Source organism: Orycteropus afer, unplaced genomic scaffold (assembly GCF_000298275.1).
Source record: "Orycteropus afer afer isolate SDZICR_OR568_19922 unplaced genomic scaffold, OryAfe1.0 scaffold00538, whole genome shotgun sequence".
NCBI classification, from domain to species: domain Eukaryota; kingdom Metazoa; phylum Chordata; class Mammalia; order Tubulidentata; family Orycteropodidae; genus Orycteropus; species Orycteropus afer.
In genome coordinates, this window is record NW_006922125.1 from 1,036,615 (window position 1) to 1,053,644 (window position 17,030).

Consider the following 17,030-nt stretch of genomic DNA (forward strand, 5'->3'; position numbering starts at 1 on the left):
TGTGCCATTGAGTAGGACCCGACTCATAGTGACCCCTCCTTGGGTTTCCAAGGCAATATCTCTAAGGAAATAGATTGCCCCATCTTCCTTCCAAGGATTGGCTGGTGGGTTTGAACCGCCAGCCTTCTGGTTAGCAGTCAAGTGCCTTAGGCACTATGCTACCAGAGCTCATATGTGTGTGTGTGTGTGTGTGTAATTTTTTTTAACTTTTTATTGTGATTTGGGTAAAGGTTTACAGAGCAAATCGGTTTTCTATTCAACAATTCATACACATTTTGTTTCATGTCATTGATTGTAATCCCCACAATGTAACATTACTCTTCCCACCTCCTCCCTGTGTTTCTCATTTCCATTTTTCCTTCTCTCCTAACCCTTCCTGCCTTCTGAACTTTATCCTTGAGCAAATGTTGCCCTTTTGATCTTGAATGGCTGATTGTTCTAAGGGGTGCACATCTCCTAGTGTTGTTGTTCACCTTCTAGACCTATCTATTGTTTGGCTGAAAATTGAGCCATGGGGTGGGGGTGAGTTCTGTTCCAGGACCAAAGTGTGACTAAGGGTCATAGTCTCAGGGATTCCAACAGTGTCTATCTGACCAGTAAGTTCAGTCTTTTTTATGATTTTGAGTTTTGTTCCACATTTTTCTCCTACTCTGTCCAAGGCCTTCTAATATGATCCCTCTCAGTGCAGTTGATAGTGGTAGCTGGGCACTATCTAGTTCTTCTGGTCTCAGAGTCATGGAATCTGTGGTTCCATGTTCCATTAGTCCTTTGGACTAATTGTTTCCATGTGTCTTTGATTTTCTTCACTCTTCTTTGCTCCATACAGGGAGAGACCAATTTTTTTTTTAATATAGCATATTCTATAAATACAACTTTGTAAGGGTGGCTTACTTCCTGAATTTACTTTCATTAACTTTTTTGTTACCTTTATACCACTGACGAAACCTAGGCACAAAATCCTTTTTGATCTTTTGTTGTATAAAAGCTTGTCTGGGATTTTGCTCTGAGTGGCTCTTCTAAAAGGAGGCATTCACAGCTGCCTTCATATTTCATATTGTCATGATGAACCGGCAGCCTTCAGATCTGAGGAGCAATCTCCATAAAGAGAAACATTCTTCCCACATAGGAAATAGTCACAAAAGGAGAAGCTTAGAACTAATGATGGCAGCATATGAATACATTCACTGTACTGTGCTCTTTAATACCAGGACTGATGGATTCATTCACCTGCTCAAACATATTATTAAAAGGTAATATTGAACTTTTCAGTGTTCTCGCAATGTACAGAGAACTCCAACTTCAGAAATGGGCCCAATTAATATTAAGTCTGTGAAGGTAAAGACCTGGTGTCCTCATTAAAATGACAAAAACCCTCATTTCAGAGAGTGTGAAATACATTTTGTAGGTAAGTTCCCCTCTGTAGCATTATGGGAGATCACATTTTCTTTCACTTAGTGACAGGTCCAAACTGAGGAAATTATTTTCTGCTCCCACTTGGCTGCAGGGATCTGTCTCTGCTCATCAGCATGCCCTTTCGCCCAGAAGAGAAGGAGCCTCTCCTTCATTTTCTCACAGAGAAAATATTTTCACATTTAAACTGGAGAACCCCCCTCTAACTAGTCTGCTAGGTCTCTGCCCTTTTCTCCTCCACATATCTCCACGTGACTTGTGTAATATGAGCATAATTACTGGCCTGTGTTAAAAGAAGAAACAAGAGGGTGTAAATGAAGTATCACTATTTTGGATGGAGCAGTGTAGACTCCCAGAGAACAAACATGCAAACCAAAGCAGAAATAAATAACTCCTCGGAAGGAAGGTTGGGCAATCTACTTCCGTAGTGATACTGCCTTGGAAACCCAAGGAGGGGTCACTATGAGTCGGGTCCGACTCGACGGCACATAACAACAACAACCACCACCATCTGTGGGAGTCACTCAGTTTACCAAGTAACCTGTGTGCTGTTCAGCAGACCTCCCAGCTCAAGATGTGTCCTTGGTACTGACCCAGCAAGTAAACCAAATATTTCTTCCTCTGCTGGGCAGATAGTTAATGGTCACTTTGCCACACAGTTTCCTATATACAATCATCTCCTTCACTTACAGCATTTTCTTTAGTATGTGATTGGTGGGGACAACTGTGTGTCTGATGGGAAGTATCCCAGCAGCAGAGAGAGATAGTAAGGATAGGGATTATTTGGAGTGGTGGGAATCCAAGTCTCTTGCATAAAGGCTTTCTCCTCAAAGACACAAAAGCTGTGTGATTACAGCAAGAATTCAAATCACTAATAAAACCAAGCATAAAATTGAATGTGTCATGCCAAAGACCTTTTGTAATTTTCTTAAACTAAAATGGGAAGTTTAAAATTGCCATTTCAGACTAATTGCATGACCATCCAGAGAGGAAAATAGGGACATTGAGAAAACGTCTCAACACTACCAGAGGATACTCCTCATCAGAACCCTTCCTTTAGCATTGCCACGCTGCTTTACATAGACAACCTAATCACATCAGTACCTGATAGTTTTAGAGAAACTTTCATGTTCAGGGTATTGAGTTAGACCCAACACCTCCCTAGAGGCAGATTACTTTTTAGAGTAAGGAATGTTTGTTTCAACCTTTGGAATATGGCTCTCTTCTGTATATTTCATCTTTGAAAATCACTTCTTTCCATTCATCATGTACAGGATGAATCTTATCCTCAAAAGTCTCTTTGGAAAACTCTTCTTCTGCCATTTAAAACAAAACAAAAACCCAAATGCACTGCCATCAAGTCAGATCCGACTCATAGCAATCCCTCCTTGGGTTTCTGAGACAGTATCACTAGGGAAATAGATTGCCCAACTTTCCTTTTGAGGAGTGGCTGGTGGGTTTGAACCGCCAGCCTTCTGGTTAGGCACTACGCCACCAGAGCTCCCATTCTGCCATTTATAGATAAGCTAATAACCTCGATTATTTCATTTCCTTCACTTTGCCCTTCTTCCCCTCAGAATCCCACCCTGTAACTAAGCTGAGAGAATTTACACCTTTGCCAAATTGCCTTTTAACTTTCTTCTACATTAGTATGTTGTTGTTAGGTGCCACTGAGTCGGTTCCAATGCGTAGTGACCCCGCGGACAGTGGAACAGAACCTGCCTGACCCTGTGCCAGCCTCATACTCCTTGCTGTGCTTGAGCTCATTTTGCAGCCGCTGTGCCGACCCATCGTGTTGGGACTCCTCCTCTTTTCTGCTGACCCTCTGCTTTACCACGCATGACATCCTCCTCCAGGGACTGGCCCCTCCTCATAATATGACCAAAGTACCAGAGACAGTCTTGCCATGCTCACTTCTAAGGAGTATTCAGGCTCTTCTTCTTCCAAGACAGATTTGTTGGTTCTTCTGGCAGTGCATGGTTTATTCAGTATTCTTTGCCAACAACATAATTCAAATGCATCAGTTCTTCTGTCTTCCTTATTCATTGTCCAGCTTTCACATTGAATGGGTCAGGCATATTTCAGTGTTCAAAGTAACATCTTTGCTCCTTAACACTTTAATGAGGTCTTTTGCAGCAGATTTGCCCAGTGCAATACATAGTTTGACTGCTGCTTCCATGGGTGTTGATTGTGGACCCAAGGAAAATAAAATCCTTGGCAACTTCAATCTTTTCTCCATTTATCATGATGTTGCTATTGGTCCAATTGTGAGGATTTTTGTTTTCTTTATGTTGAGGTTTAATCCATACTGATGGTTATAGTCTTTGATCTTCATCACACAGGGCTTCAAGTCCTCTTTCCTTTCAGCAAGCAAGGTTGTGTCATCTGCATATCACAGGTTATTAATGAGTGTTCCTCCAATCCTGGTGCTGCCTTCTTCAATATAGTCCAGCTTCTCAGATTATTTGTTCAGCACAAATATTGAATAAGTATGTCAAAAGGATATGACTCTGACACACACTTTTCCTAATTTTGAACCATGTTCTTGTTCTGTTTGAATGACTGCCTCTTGCCCTATGGACAGTTTCTCATGAGCACAATGAACTGTTCTGAAATTCCCATTCTTTGCAATGTTATCCATAATTTGTTATGATCCATACAATCTGATGCCTTTGTACAGTCAAAAATACATAGGTAAACATCTTTCTGGTATTCTCTGCTTTTAGCCAAGAATCATCTAACATCAGCAATGACATCCCTAGTTTCATGTCCTCTTCTGAATCCAACTGAAATTTCTGGCAGTTCCATGTTGATGTACTCTTACAACCATTTTTGAATTATTTTCAGCAAAATTTTAATTGCATGTGGTATCAATGGTACTGTTCAATGATTTCTGCATTCTATTGTGTCACCTTTCTTTGGAATGGGCACAAATTTGGATCTCTTCCAGTTGGTTGGCCAGATAGCTGTCTTCCACATTTCTTGGCATAAACAGGTGAGCACTTTCAGTTTTGCGTTCATTTGTTGAAACATCTCAATGGGTATTCCATCAATTCCTGGAGCCTTGTCTTCAGCGCAGCTTGGACTTCTTCCTTTAATACCATTAGTTCTTGATCATATGCTGCCTCCTGAAATGGTTGAATATCAACTAGTTCTTTTTGGTACAGTGACTCTGTGTATTCCTCCCATCTTCTTTTGATGCATCCTGCGTTGTTCAATATCTTGCCAGTAGAATCCTTCGATATTGCAACTTGAGGCTTGAATTTTTCTTCAGTTCTTTCAGCTTGAGGAATGCCTAGCATGTTCTTCCCTTTTGGTTTTCTAGCTCCATGTATTTGTACATTTCATTATAACAGTTTACTTTTTTTTTGCTACCCTTTGGAATCTTCTGTTCAGCAGTTTTACATCATCATTTATTATACATATTTGTAATTTTGATCCATTTTGATAATGTCTGTTTTCTGTGCTTTATGTTCTGTTAGTAATCAAAAAAGGAATAAACCAGACATTTCCATTAATTTGTTGTGTAATACTAGAGATCTTATAATTTCTTTACCATACTAAGAAACCTGAAACATGTTTGCTGAATGACTGAAAAATATTCTGATTAAATATTTTAAAATCACTTTTTAACCTTGAAAAAACATGCCCATCACCATAAATAATTAAATTTAACACAGACTTCCCCGTATGGTTTCCCTTTTACATTTCCCTTTCCTCTGGATCACTGGTTGTAACTCTATTCTATAGAGCTGTCAGCAAAATGGTGGTGCAACGCCTAAGGCATTTGACTGCTAACCAGAAGGTTGGTGGTTCAAACCCACCAGCCACTCCATAGAAAAAAGATGGGACAATCTACTTCCGTAAAGTTTTACTTCCTCAGAAATCCAGTGGGGGTCGCTGTGAGTTGGAATTGACTTGATGGCAGTGGGTTTTTTTTTTTTTTACCACCAAAGTGATTGTGTAGGCATTTGTTAATTCAAGACAATTAGCCCTAAAATTTATCATTACAGGACTTGCTGCATTTCAAATAAAAGTCATAAATGTTACCTGGAAATCTCTTAGTTGTATTTGGGGTGGAGAATATGAACCGTGATGAGGACTTTTATGTGTCAGAATCCTGTGTTCATTTATAAAAATGGGTCCGTGTACTTTTGTATCCATCTCTCACGTCCATGGCCAACTCAGACTTAAAGTTTCTTGTCCAGAGGCTTTTGTTGTTGTTGTTGTTGTTATGTGCATATTTTAATTTAAAATATCAGCTTTTCATGCTACTGAAGTGAACCACAAAGGAATCTGGATATTTTTTTTTTCACTATTTTACATTGATTATTTAGCTTTAGTATCACAGGCAGAAGCTCTGAAGGAAGAAAATGACAGCCTTCGCTGGCAGCTGGATGCCTATCGGAATGAGGTAGAACTGCTCAAGCAAGAACAAGGCAAAGCCCTCAGAGAAGATGACCCAAACAAGGAACAGCAGCTGAAACTCCTGCAACAAGCCCTTCAAGGCATGCAACAGGTAAAGGCATTTTCATTTCCTGAGCTTTGGGGAGGATGGCCCAGTGCCACACCTGTAAAAAGGTCCCCTGAACGAAGATAGAACAGCAAACCTCTCATTCTTCTCAACATTCTGTTGTCTGGCACGGCTGAGGAAGGGACTATGTGGCATGGTCAATGAAATATTCTGGTTAATGTGGAGAAAGCAATAGATCACCAATTTTCAAAGAATAAGCATTCAGTAAAAAACACTTAACATTGAAACCACACTGAACATAATCTCACTTACATGCTTCAGAAGGTACTTCAGAATCTGGACAGGGCCTTAGGGTCCTTATGAAAAACTTCAGTTACTTAGATATGAAAAAGTGCTGGTAAATAAGTATCCAGTCCATATAATTCTGAATAATACAGCATTTTAGAAGGAATGATAGGAATCCTACTCATGATTGGGTGGAAGCAGGGGTTGTATGGATTTTCCAAGTACCAGTGCTTTGGGTACATAATACAAATTTGCTTTTATTTTCTTTTCACAGTCATTTGTATGGATTAGTTTTCCTGCACATAATTCCAAGTATAAAAAGTAAAGCAAAAAAATCATTTTGGAAAAAAAAGGGGGGGAACAGGTTTGCTGGTCTGATAGATCCTGGTGGAACCACTGAGACTATGGCCCCTAGCTGCCTTTCAGGTCTGGAATTGAACACACACCTGTGGCTTCCAGCCAAACAAAAGACGGGCATAGGAGTTGAACATTTACCTGAGGTAGATACACTCCTTGGAGAGAACAATCATGGGAGAAAGAAGGGCTGCTTATGCACAGGGAGACAGCTCAGGGGGCAGGAGTGCATGGAGGAATGGACACAAGGAAGAGGTAACTATGGGGAGGAAGTGAGAGGGGAGCTGTTGCATTGTGGTGAATTGTGGTCAATGTCATGAGAAAAAGTGTATGTGAACTGCTGTATGGAAAGTGAATTTGCTCTGTGAACTTTCACCCAAATCACAATAAAAAAAAAGTAAAGCAAATAAGTACATCCTACTACACTTGCATGCAGATACAACATTTTGCAGTAGATGTACAATCTTTAGAAGTTTTATATAACCATCAGCACTGCAAGCCCACAGTTTAGAAGATGCCAGCATCTGCTCTCACTATATAATAAAGGAGTAGTGTTTTGCAGTGAGAGTACTGGCTACTTCTGTCATGCCCTGGTACCAGCCATTTTCCTTAAACCTTAAACTGTGGAAGAATTTTTAACTGTGCCCCTTGGTATTATCTAGGGAAAAGCTAGTCTGTTGGTTAGAAATTGCTATTATGAACAGGGAGTCTCTCTTGGCACTAGAGGCCCCATATTCCTATCGCCTCTGCCATTGTTGTCTTCCTATGTGACAAATAGTATCACATTAATGTTTCACCTTTCCTGTTAGCAAAACGTGTGAAGAAATGCTTGCCTTCCTTTCACTGCCACCATGAGTTTAACTAGAACATGTAAATTATGTCAGAGATCCTTCCACCAGGAAAAAAAAAGTACCTTCTTTACTGTACTTCAGACAACTTTGACAGTGTACATTGTACCATGTTTTTTAGCCCTTCCAGTGGTCTTTTCTAAGCCTCTGGAGAGAAGACTTTGGAAACGTTTGTTTATTTTTTTAGGTTTTTTTCCTCCCCCCTCTCACCTTGATTTTAAAACCATTCCATGTAAGAATAGTTTTGATATGTAAATGGAATTTGAAAGTGGTGGGCTTTTTTGTTTGTTTTTGTTTCATCACTATAAAGACCTAACTGACAATTAGGCCTCTATCTTATGAAGACTTAATTTCACTCATTTTGATTACTTTTTATTGGAATGGTGATAAAATTTCTCCTGTCTTGTTTCAAAAAGATATGGTGGTATGCGCATGGGTTCTGTGGTCCAACCTGGGTTTAAATCCCAGCTTTGTCACTTACGTGAATGGCCCTCAGCAAGCTCCTCGCCTGTCTAAGTCTCAGGGATAGTGGTACCTCATATGTTTATTGTGAGGCTGAAATGTGATCATGTATATAAAACCCTTAGTACAATGCTTGCCACATATTAGATGTTCAATAAATAGTATTTGTTATAATTACTAATAATGATGACTCCAGCTCCCTGCCTACAGATAAAGAAACTAGCATGTGAAATTTGGATTCTTTAGTACTTTCCTCACAGAAATGGAACTTCATTTGGTAAATGGCTGTTCGCAACAGTGCTTTACAACATTAAATTAACTCCTACCAGCAATCAAGATATTGCCCGCATAGTATTAACTGCACCCCACTCTGTCCCTGGCCAAAATAAGGAAGAAGTTAAGTGACTGGATCAATTAGTTTCTCAGATCCTTTTTAAAATTTTAATAAGTTCAAAGGAAGTTCCTAAGAGTCAGATAAAATAACTTTAGCTGAAAAGTATCTTGGCTTTCTTCCGGCATCTCTGCATGGAGAAATGATTGTATGTACTGGGGAAGGCAGGAGGGCGGCCTGGTACCTAGCCTTAACCAAGATTTTAAAGTGAACTGTAGCCCCTTCATTGGTGACTTGATTGTGTCTTTCTTGTAGCATCTACTTAAAGTCCAAGATGAATACAAAAGAAAAGAAGCTGAACTTGAAAAAGTCAAAGATGACAAGTTGCAGGTGGAAAAAATGTTGGAAGATCTCAAAGAAAAGGTACATGAGTCTTAACTGAACCATACCCCTTGTCTCCTCCTCCCCTTTTCAAAGACAACAAAAATGTTACCACAGTAGGTATCAATGTTGAATGCTTGGTTGAACCGGGATAAAAGCCGCTCTCCAGGGTAAATCTTGTATCAAGCACTCTGCTTTTAGGTATGAGTCCTTGGCGTTTCTGAGGGTTCTGGAGAACACACTTTTCACTGAATAAGAAACAAAGAGCCCTGGTGACACAATGATTAAGCACTCGGCTTCTAACCAAAAGGCTGGCACTTCAAACCCACCCAGCCACTCTGTAGGAGAAAGCCCTGGCCATCTGCTCCTGTAAAGATTCCAGCCAAGAAAACCCTCTGGGGCAGTTTCTGCTCTGTCATGTGGCGCCTCTTTGAATGGGAATCAACAATAACCAGCCCTCAGTCTTCTCTTATCGAGTAAACAGCAACATCAAAAGCTCATGTGACACAATGTACCTTTAATTAAGCATTTCATGAAAAGGAAAAACACAAGTGCAATGACAGCATTGACATTTCTTTTCCGACACTTCATCTAATGCGATAATGAGCAGCTGCAGGTGAGAGTAATAGCCAACATCGAAAGGTGAGAAACCATAAAAAGCAAACAAGGAGGCAAAGGCCCAGTATTCTAAAGCTAGGTAATGGCAGCAGAGCAAGATGGGACCTTGCCAGCCGCAAGCTGTTATTATCTACAGCAATAAGAACTGTCAGCGAAGACCTCTGCGAGAGCCTGCTAACATCCGGATAGATTAACGTGTCGCAGCCATAAATCAGGTGCCCGGTCTACTTCAGGTATGTAAGGGCCACTGATGAGTGTCTCCTTATCATAACTCCCATCTCCATTGTGCCTGAACATTCAACAGAAGTTATCCTCCAGCAAAGATAACCGGAACTTAACCATGGACCAAAACTGCCTGATTTTAATGTCTCTGGAAGGAAGAGAAGATTAGGAGCGTGGATCAAGAGCCAGAAATCAACAGTGCTGTGGTCCCACGAGAACCAGTGCTTTACCCTCTGTGCTCAGCTCAGGAAGATGCACTGCAGATGGACCCCAGGCCTGTCTGCCAGCACAGTGACTTCCCCCAGAGAGCTGCTGGCAACCCTGCTATCAGTGAAACAAATGATTGGAAGTGTTTTCTTCTGGAGTCCACTTGCAATATATTTTTAAGTCTTCCACTTCATAAAACCAACTCACTTTCCAGTTTTGTGGGTGCTATTAAAGAAATGAGCACAATCCCAGAGAAATTAATTTATCGAGCATTTAACTGAGAAGTGCCGAAGCTGCTCTACTTATCAGGACTTTCCTCATACCATCCGAGCCTCTGAAATGTCCCAGGGCTACTCCAGAGCTCTGCTTGGCTTCCTGCATGAATGGAGGGTGCAGCCAGACCACCATAGAGAGACATGGAGTTACTATGTTCAGTGACATTAGGCTGCGACTCACTCTCTAGCACTGACAGTACAAATTGACTTAAAGACATTTTTAGTGTAAGCAGCTTTCTGGTTTTTTGTTTTTTAAATCATTTTAAGAGGTCTAATGGCATAGAAGAAACTTGCCATTTTGTGCATAAGTCTAACTGCTTCCCATTCTGAAATTGAATATACCATGAAGTGTCAGCTAAAGAGGACAGGCAAAGTGATCCAACTGATCACAAGAAAATGTGAGTCAGAATATGTTCCTTCCTGTTGTTTTAAAGCAAAGTTTCTTTCTGAGACAGTCATGGCAGTTCATTATAAACTGATCTGCTCTGGAAACTGATTTGTGACCAAATATTTTGACCTGACACAGTTAGGTTAGGAAGCAAAGTACCATCACTTTAGACTGCCAGAACAATTCCAGGTTGAAAGGAAAGCAGTAAGTTTTTGTGAGGAGGTAGCATTTTTGTTTTTGTTTGGGTTTCCTGACAGTAAACCATAGTGTGAGTTAATGTCAGTGTTCTCCACTATAACAATGTGACTTATGTCTCTCTCACTGCTGCAAGAACTAGCGCTTTGAATCTGCTAATAGAATTCAAGGTGATAAGCATCCCCCTTCTAATTTTTTAAATGCCAACTAGAATAAAATTGAAGGTAGGTTTCAGAAAGACTGCATTTCTATTCAAGATGGCTAAAACTCCTCAGAATGTTTTCATATCTTACATCAACACCAGTCTGTTCAACTCTCACATGTAAGAAATAGCTTCCTGGATCATTTAATGTTTTTAAGGAGGTGTGGAAGCAGCTGTGAGGCCTGTGGCTTAGAAATATGCAGTAGTTTAAATCAAACTTGGCATAATGGTTACTGCCTGGATTGGAATCTAAAGGCCAAAGATTGAGTAGGTCATCAAGAATGGGTTCCCATCTGACTAGAGCCAGGAAGCCTGTAAATCCACAAAACAACATGTCTTGCAGCCTAGACCATCTGTTTTGTTCAGGACCAGCATCCTGCAAGCTTTGAAGGCATCTTTAAAGAAAACAGAAGGACTCCTGTCCCTGCTGAGGGCTTATGGAAGGGAAGAAATGACAAAACGTCTGAGTCAGCCACGATCTGCCCCCCCAGGGAGCATTTCCTCAGCATTTTCTTTACAACAGCATTGAAACTGAAGCAGTGCTATCTTTTATTCTTCCTTCTGAAGGTGCTTCTTTCACATTTCTAATACAGAAAAGATATTCTCTATGCCCAGAGAGAGAAAGATTCATGAAAAATCGGGAGGTACTTTTCAGTTTCATTGCTGGTCATAGATTTCACTGAATATCTTTTGTGAAACCTACCTGCTGTGCTCACAGAGAGAGAAAAACGTTCAACAACCAAGAAAGCCACTAAATGATGATATTTTGGGTCATGGTTATTTCTTACTGTAAACTTACGACTATCCTAACTGACAAAGTCCTTATCAGGGAAATGGAAGAGGTAGCTGCTAGCCAATAGACACTAACTCTAATTTTTAGTTCAGTGGTGAACTCCATCGAGATGTGGGACTTACCTTTAGCAGAGTGTAAACCTGAAATTAAAAAAAAGAATGATCCTTTTAACAGTGGATAACCTGGGATGAAATCCTGGCTCTCCTCACTATTCCGTAGCAACGTGAGCTTCAGCAGTCCACCTAATTTATCTGAACCTCAGTTTTCTCATCTGTAGAATGGAGGTAATATATACCTAACAGGCCTGACATCTAGTAGTACATAATAAAGGTTGCATCAGGAGTAATAAAAGCGGGGGGGGAAAAAACTCTGAAAATGATGTCTAAATGTGTCTATCTGTGATTCTTTTGTAATTTATGCTGTTTCCCTCTCTCTCAATAATCAAAATTAGACAGTATGGTTTTTACGGGCCTATGTGAAGAAGTTATCTGTTGTGTAGTTAATTTAAGCCAAGTCTGTGACCAAGTAAGGTGAACTCACCTCTGTTGTTGTTGTTGTTGTTATGTGCCGTCGAGTCGGCCCCAACTCACAGTGACCCCTCCTTGGGTTTCCGAGGCAGTATCAGTACAGAAGTAGATTGCCCCATCTTCCTCACCCCTAAAGCACATTATTTCCACAGGAAAGCTGTGCTTCCCGACTGTCTGCATCAAACCAGGATAGCGACTACCCTCTTGAGAAGACCATGAACAGCAGTCCTATCAAATCTGAACGTGAAGCACTGCTAGTGGGTAAGGAAACTAACATACATGTACAATGTGTAGGATTCAGCAGCGGAAGGGAAGGGGCTACCTAAGATTAATAAGACATGGCAAGCATTTATGAAGTATGACAGTACAAAGACCCAGAGTCCTGAAGACAACAAGGTAAGAACAAGTACATATTTCACTAAAAATGGTCCCAGCAGCTCCCAGCCCTGACCCAACCTCTCCAAGCTCCCTGTGGCCTCTGCCACATCAAGCATGTCGCCACAAGCACTATGCTAAGTGAGGGGTCAGCTGGAGAAACACTTGGCAGCTGTTTTTGTTTTTTGTTTGGTTTTTTGATCTCTATGCAAGGATAGCTTAGCCCTCTCACTCCCACTCACAGGGTTAGTGCACACCGTTTGGTGGGAAGCACCTAGAGACAGCATGTTTTTCCTGAGTTTTTCCAGGTTCCTGGCAGATGACTCGAGGCTGTTTGTGGTGTATTGAACACTGGTGGGCTCTGGTGAGATAAATGCTAGAACTGTTCTTGTTTTATAAAAATTTACTCATTCCAGCCTTCTATCAACAATACCCCCCTGGAGTCTTCATACAACCAAACGCCAGTTCAGCTTCACCAGTCAAAAAGGTCTGCCTTGAGCATGATACTCTTTCAAGAACTATCTGTATGGAATCACGTTGACAGGTGGAAAGGGAATTTAGGGGGTAGTGAGTTTAAGTTAATGGGGGAGGACCAACACCGAAAAGGAGGGTCGGAAGGGTTGCACAGTGGCTCCACTGCCGCTGGGCCAGTTCCAACTCACAGCGATCCAATAGGGAAGAATAGAACTGCCCCTTAGGGTCTCCAAGGCTACAAATCTTCACAAAAGCAGACTGCCACATCTTTCTCCTGTGGAGCGGCTGGTGGGTTTGAACCACTGACCTTTTGGTTAGCAGCCAGGCACTTAACCATCGTGCCACCGGGCCTCCTGGAATCAGTGTAGAGACATTCAATTTACCTAGTCATTTGAGAATGAAGTGGTGCTCTGGTGGCGTGGCCAATCTACTTCCATAGAGATACCGCCTCAGAAACCCAAGGAGGGGTCGCTATGAGTCAGAATCGACTTGATGGCAGTGAGTTTGGTTTTTTGGTTTTAAGTAATAGTGGAGTCTCTGGGTGGTGCGAAAGTTACGGACTCAGCTACTAACCAAAGGTTGGTAGTTCAAACCCACCAAGAGGAACCTTAGAAGAAAGGCCTGGATGGTAGAACCCCCAAGACTGTGGCCTTTAGTCAGCCCTGACATGGAGCTGAGCTCACTCCCATGGCTTATCTTTCAGCCAACCAGCAGACAGGCCTGTGAGGTGAACGACACCCACAGGGATGGAAGCCCTCCTTAGCGCAATCAACCACACAAGATGCAAAAGGCAGCCTTTGCCCAGGGATAAAGCTCAGAAGGCAGGAAGGGGCAGGAGAGAAGGACCAATGGAAACGGTAACCACAGGGAGGAAGTGGAAAGAGTGCTGCTACATTGTGAAGGTTGCAATGTCACAAAACAGAATGTAGGAACTATTGAATGGATAATCAACTTGTTCTGTAAACTTTCACCCAAATCACAATCAAAAGCTTAATTAAAAAAAAAAAAAAAGAAGAGGAGGAGGAAAGGCCTGGTCATGTACTGCTGAAAGGTGGTGCTGGTGGTGGTTATGTGCTGAAAGGTTACGGCCATGAAAGCTCTGCGGAGCACACGTCTGCTCTGAAATGCGTGGGGTCGCCGTGACTCGGAATCGACTTGATAGCAACTGGTACTGGGATAAGTAACAGCATTCATTTGGGATGGATGTTGAACCCCACTATCAGTTTCCCCTTGGCCTCCCCTCACTCCCTTGCTCTCTAATATTTGGAAGAATTGTCCAAAAGAACTGATTTGAACTTCAAGCTGCAATTTAAATTTGTGCCCTTCTTTGTCAGCCTCTTAAAGAGACAGACAAGCTGTAGTTTATAAACCAAATCAAATTTAGCTTTTATTGGCAGTTTTATTCTGGCAGTTTTCAGCAAACTCAATTCAGGGTCTATTTGATGTACCTAAGATCTTATGAAAGGGAGTAAATTCAAAAAATGTAAAGAAAGAAATACGAGACTTGTGAACAATTTGTTTTCCAGCTGTTGCCAAAGAAAGAAGTACTAGAGCAATTAACCTGTTGGCCAGAATAATCAAGACAGTGCAAACAGCTGCCAATCACCCCAGACTTATGCTGAGTGGAAATAAGCACATTCGTAGAGCCTGTAAACTGCTATAATAAGTCTGTGCCTTGAAGAGATTCCGGGCTTTAAGCACAAAATTCTAGTTACCAATGGAGTCAGCCGTAAATGAAATGTTTGGCTTTACTTTACAGAGCTACTCACAGAATAAACCCAAATACAATCAGCCGATTCTCTTGTGAGAAGCACTGGGTTAATCAGGCAAAGTACATGATTTGGACATTTGCCACAACAGTAAGGCATTATTAATGCATAAGAGGCTGACGTCCAATTTAAAGACCGTGTGGAGGAGCTGCGGATCCTCAGCATGATCTACATTCAGAGCGAATCCATAGTAATATTCTAGAACTCACACGGTCTTCAGCCCTCAGGAATGGTGCAAGGGACTCCTGAAATGCCAGCTTTTTGTGTGGTGGTTGAGAGCACGGTCACCCTACTGGCTCCTACTAGAGCCACGTTGTCTGGGTTCAGATTCCAGCTCTGCTACTTACCAGCTGTATGACCTTGGGCAAGTTGCTTAAACTTTCTGTGCCTCAGTGTCCTCATCTGTACAATGGGGATGGTGATACCCACCTCATTGGGTTGGAACAATTAAATGAGTGAAATATATAAACTTGGAATAACGCCCTATACATAGTACATTGGACATGTAAGTTTCGCTACTCCTGTTCACTGGCACAGGGGCTCTCCAGGAATACAATGCTCAAGTGTAACCTCCATGGTATTGTCTCTATAGGAATTATCTCCACATTCCTTCATGTTCACCCATTTGGAGCAAGCATTGAATACATCTGTTCCTACTTACACCGTCTTGACAATAAGGTATGTGGAGATCTGTGATGCGGATGCAAGGGGACGCAGGGTTCCTTGCAAACAGGTGACCTTACTCTCCTCAAGCACAGTAATTTATTCATTCATTCTTGCTTGAAGGAAAGTCCCTCGCCTACTCTCTTACTGGGATTCAGCGTAGAGCTTGCTTGAAAGTATGGTGACCAGTGACCATCATCTTGGCTTGCCCAGGACTGAGGGGTTTCCTGGGACTTGGGACTTTTGGTGCCAAAGCTGGGGAAGTCCTGAGTGAATCAGGATGAGCTGGCTACCCTACTTTCACAGTACATCTTAGAAGAATTTTCCTCCTTTCTCTTAATTTTACATATAAGCTGCAAATTAACTACCATCAGCTTTCTCACCAAACTTTTATCCTGGGCCTCTCGCCATGTTAATTTTCGAAACTGGCAGCCTTGTTTCAGTCACCTTCCCCAGCCTCATCATCATCACTGCCATTCTCTATGACACAGGGCAGAGGAAGAAGCTGAGGTCCCCTGTAAGCCAGGCTGACTACATGCTCGCAGCTGAGCTCCTGAGCCATTTCCTTTCCTGGACACTGTCCTCACGGCAACTCACAGGGCATCTGGAGCAAGGGGAAGTACTAATTCCATAAGAAGTCAAGGCTGCCTCTTGGAGGTCTCAGGGACTCTTGACCCCTCAGAATGAGTAAACTCATGATAGAGTTTTTCAGAAGCAGCATTCAGTTAAACCTGTTCATGGGTCATACTCAACATTTCACAGGCTCTGGCCCCTTTGAGAAGTGCCATAGAAATACAGATTCATGATAGCTGAATGTCCAAAGGGTAAACCCATGTAAGCATATATCCTCTTACAAAGGCACAGGCCCCTATCTTACTGCTCTGACCAGGCTGTCGGTGTGCTGGTACATCCTCCTTCTCAGGCGGGCCCTGGTGCCCAGGTTCACAGTTAGGAAGGTTGTTACTGCGGTAAAGATGCCCACTGAAACAAGCCCTCGAGGGGTCTGCAGGTTTGTCTCTTTCGGTTTTGGTGGCAGTGTTGTCGGGGGAGGAGCAGGAGATAATGCACAGGAGGAGGACCACAGAGCAGTCCCCATTTCTGTCACTTTTCTTCTGTAAACCAATGTGTGGGTGAAGAATTCTGCTCTCATGGCAGCCACGTCTGCTCTCTGCCCCTCCCCCAAAGCTCTGCCGCTTCACTGGGCCTCACAGAGCATTTCCAGCACTGAACAGCTGTCAGTCAGCTGGCTACACATCGGAGCCTCTCTATACGACTGGCACCAGCTCTTTCCAGTAGAAAGCCCAGTGGACTGTGGCTGGTGGTCACAACAAAGGGATGCTGTTGTCTGGTAGCGGCTCTCCCAATGCATACACAACGTGCTAGGGGAGAGGACGCTAAACTACCCCCCAGCACACACATACATACACTTCAGCAGTCCCAAGTGGGCCACGCTAGGAAAGCAGCCACAGATTAGGCGAGTGGAGCTGGTCTTGAAGGGAGCTGTCCTTCCTCTCTGGCCCACAGATCTGCACCAGTGACGTGGAGTCCCTCATGGGCAGGCTCCAGCATACCTTCAAGCAAGAAATGACCGGAGTTGGAGCCAGCCTGGAGAAGAGGTGGAAATTCTGTGGCTTTGAGGGCTTGAAACTGACCTGAATCCCTTCGCTTAACAACTTGGGATCCTGGAAATAAATATGTGTCGGACAGGCTTAGAACATGATTTGTATTTTCAATGGTTTTCAAGTAGAGATTACTTGATCAATTCATTCCTGAGATA

General features: G+C 42.4%; 1 protein-coding gene across 1 annotated transcript in view; it reads left to right on the plus strand.

Moving 5' to 3' along the window:
- The window catches only part of ENOX2 (ecto-NOX disulfide-thiol exchanger 2), a 102,598-nt gene extending 85,689 nt beyond the window's left edge, over nt 1-16,909 (plus strand). Inside the window, exons 9-13 of the mRNA XM_042782944.1 lie at nt 5,748-5,929; nt 8,480-8,587; nt 12,125-12,233; nt 15,183-15,268; nt 16,778-16,909. Coding sequence (XP_042638878.1) covers nt 5,748-5,929; nt 8,480-8,587; nt 12,125-12,233; nt 15,183-15,268; nt 16,778-16,909 — 617 coding nt within the window. The remainder of the gene's footprint in view (nt 1-5,747; nt 5,930-8,479; nt 8,588-12,124; nt 12,234-15,182; nt 15,269-16,777) is intronic.
- Nucleotides 16,910-17,030: the final 121 nt, after the last annotated feature.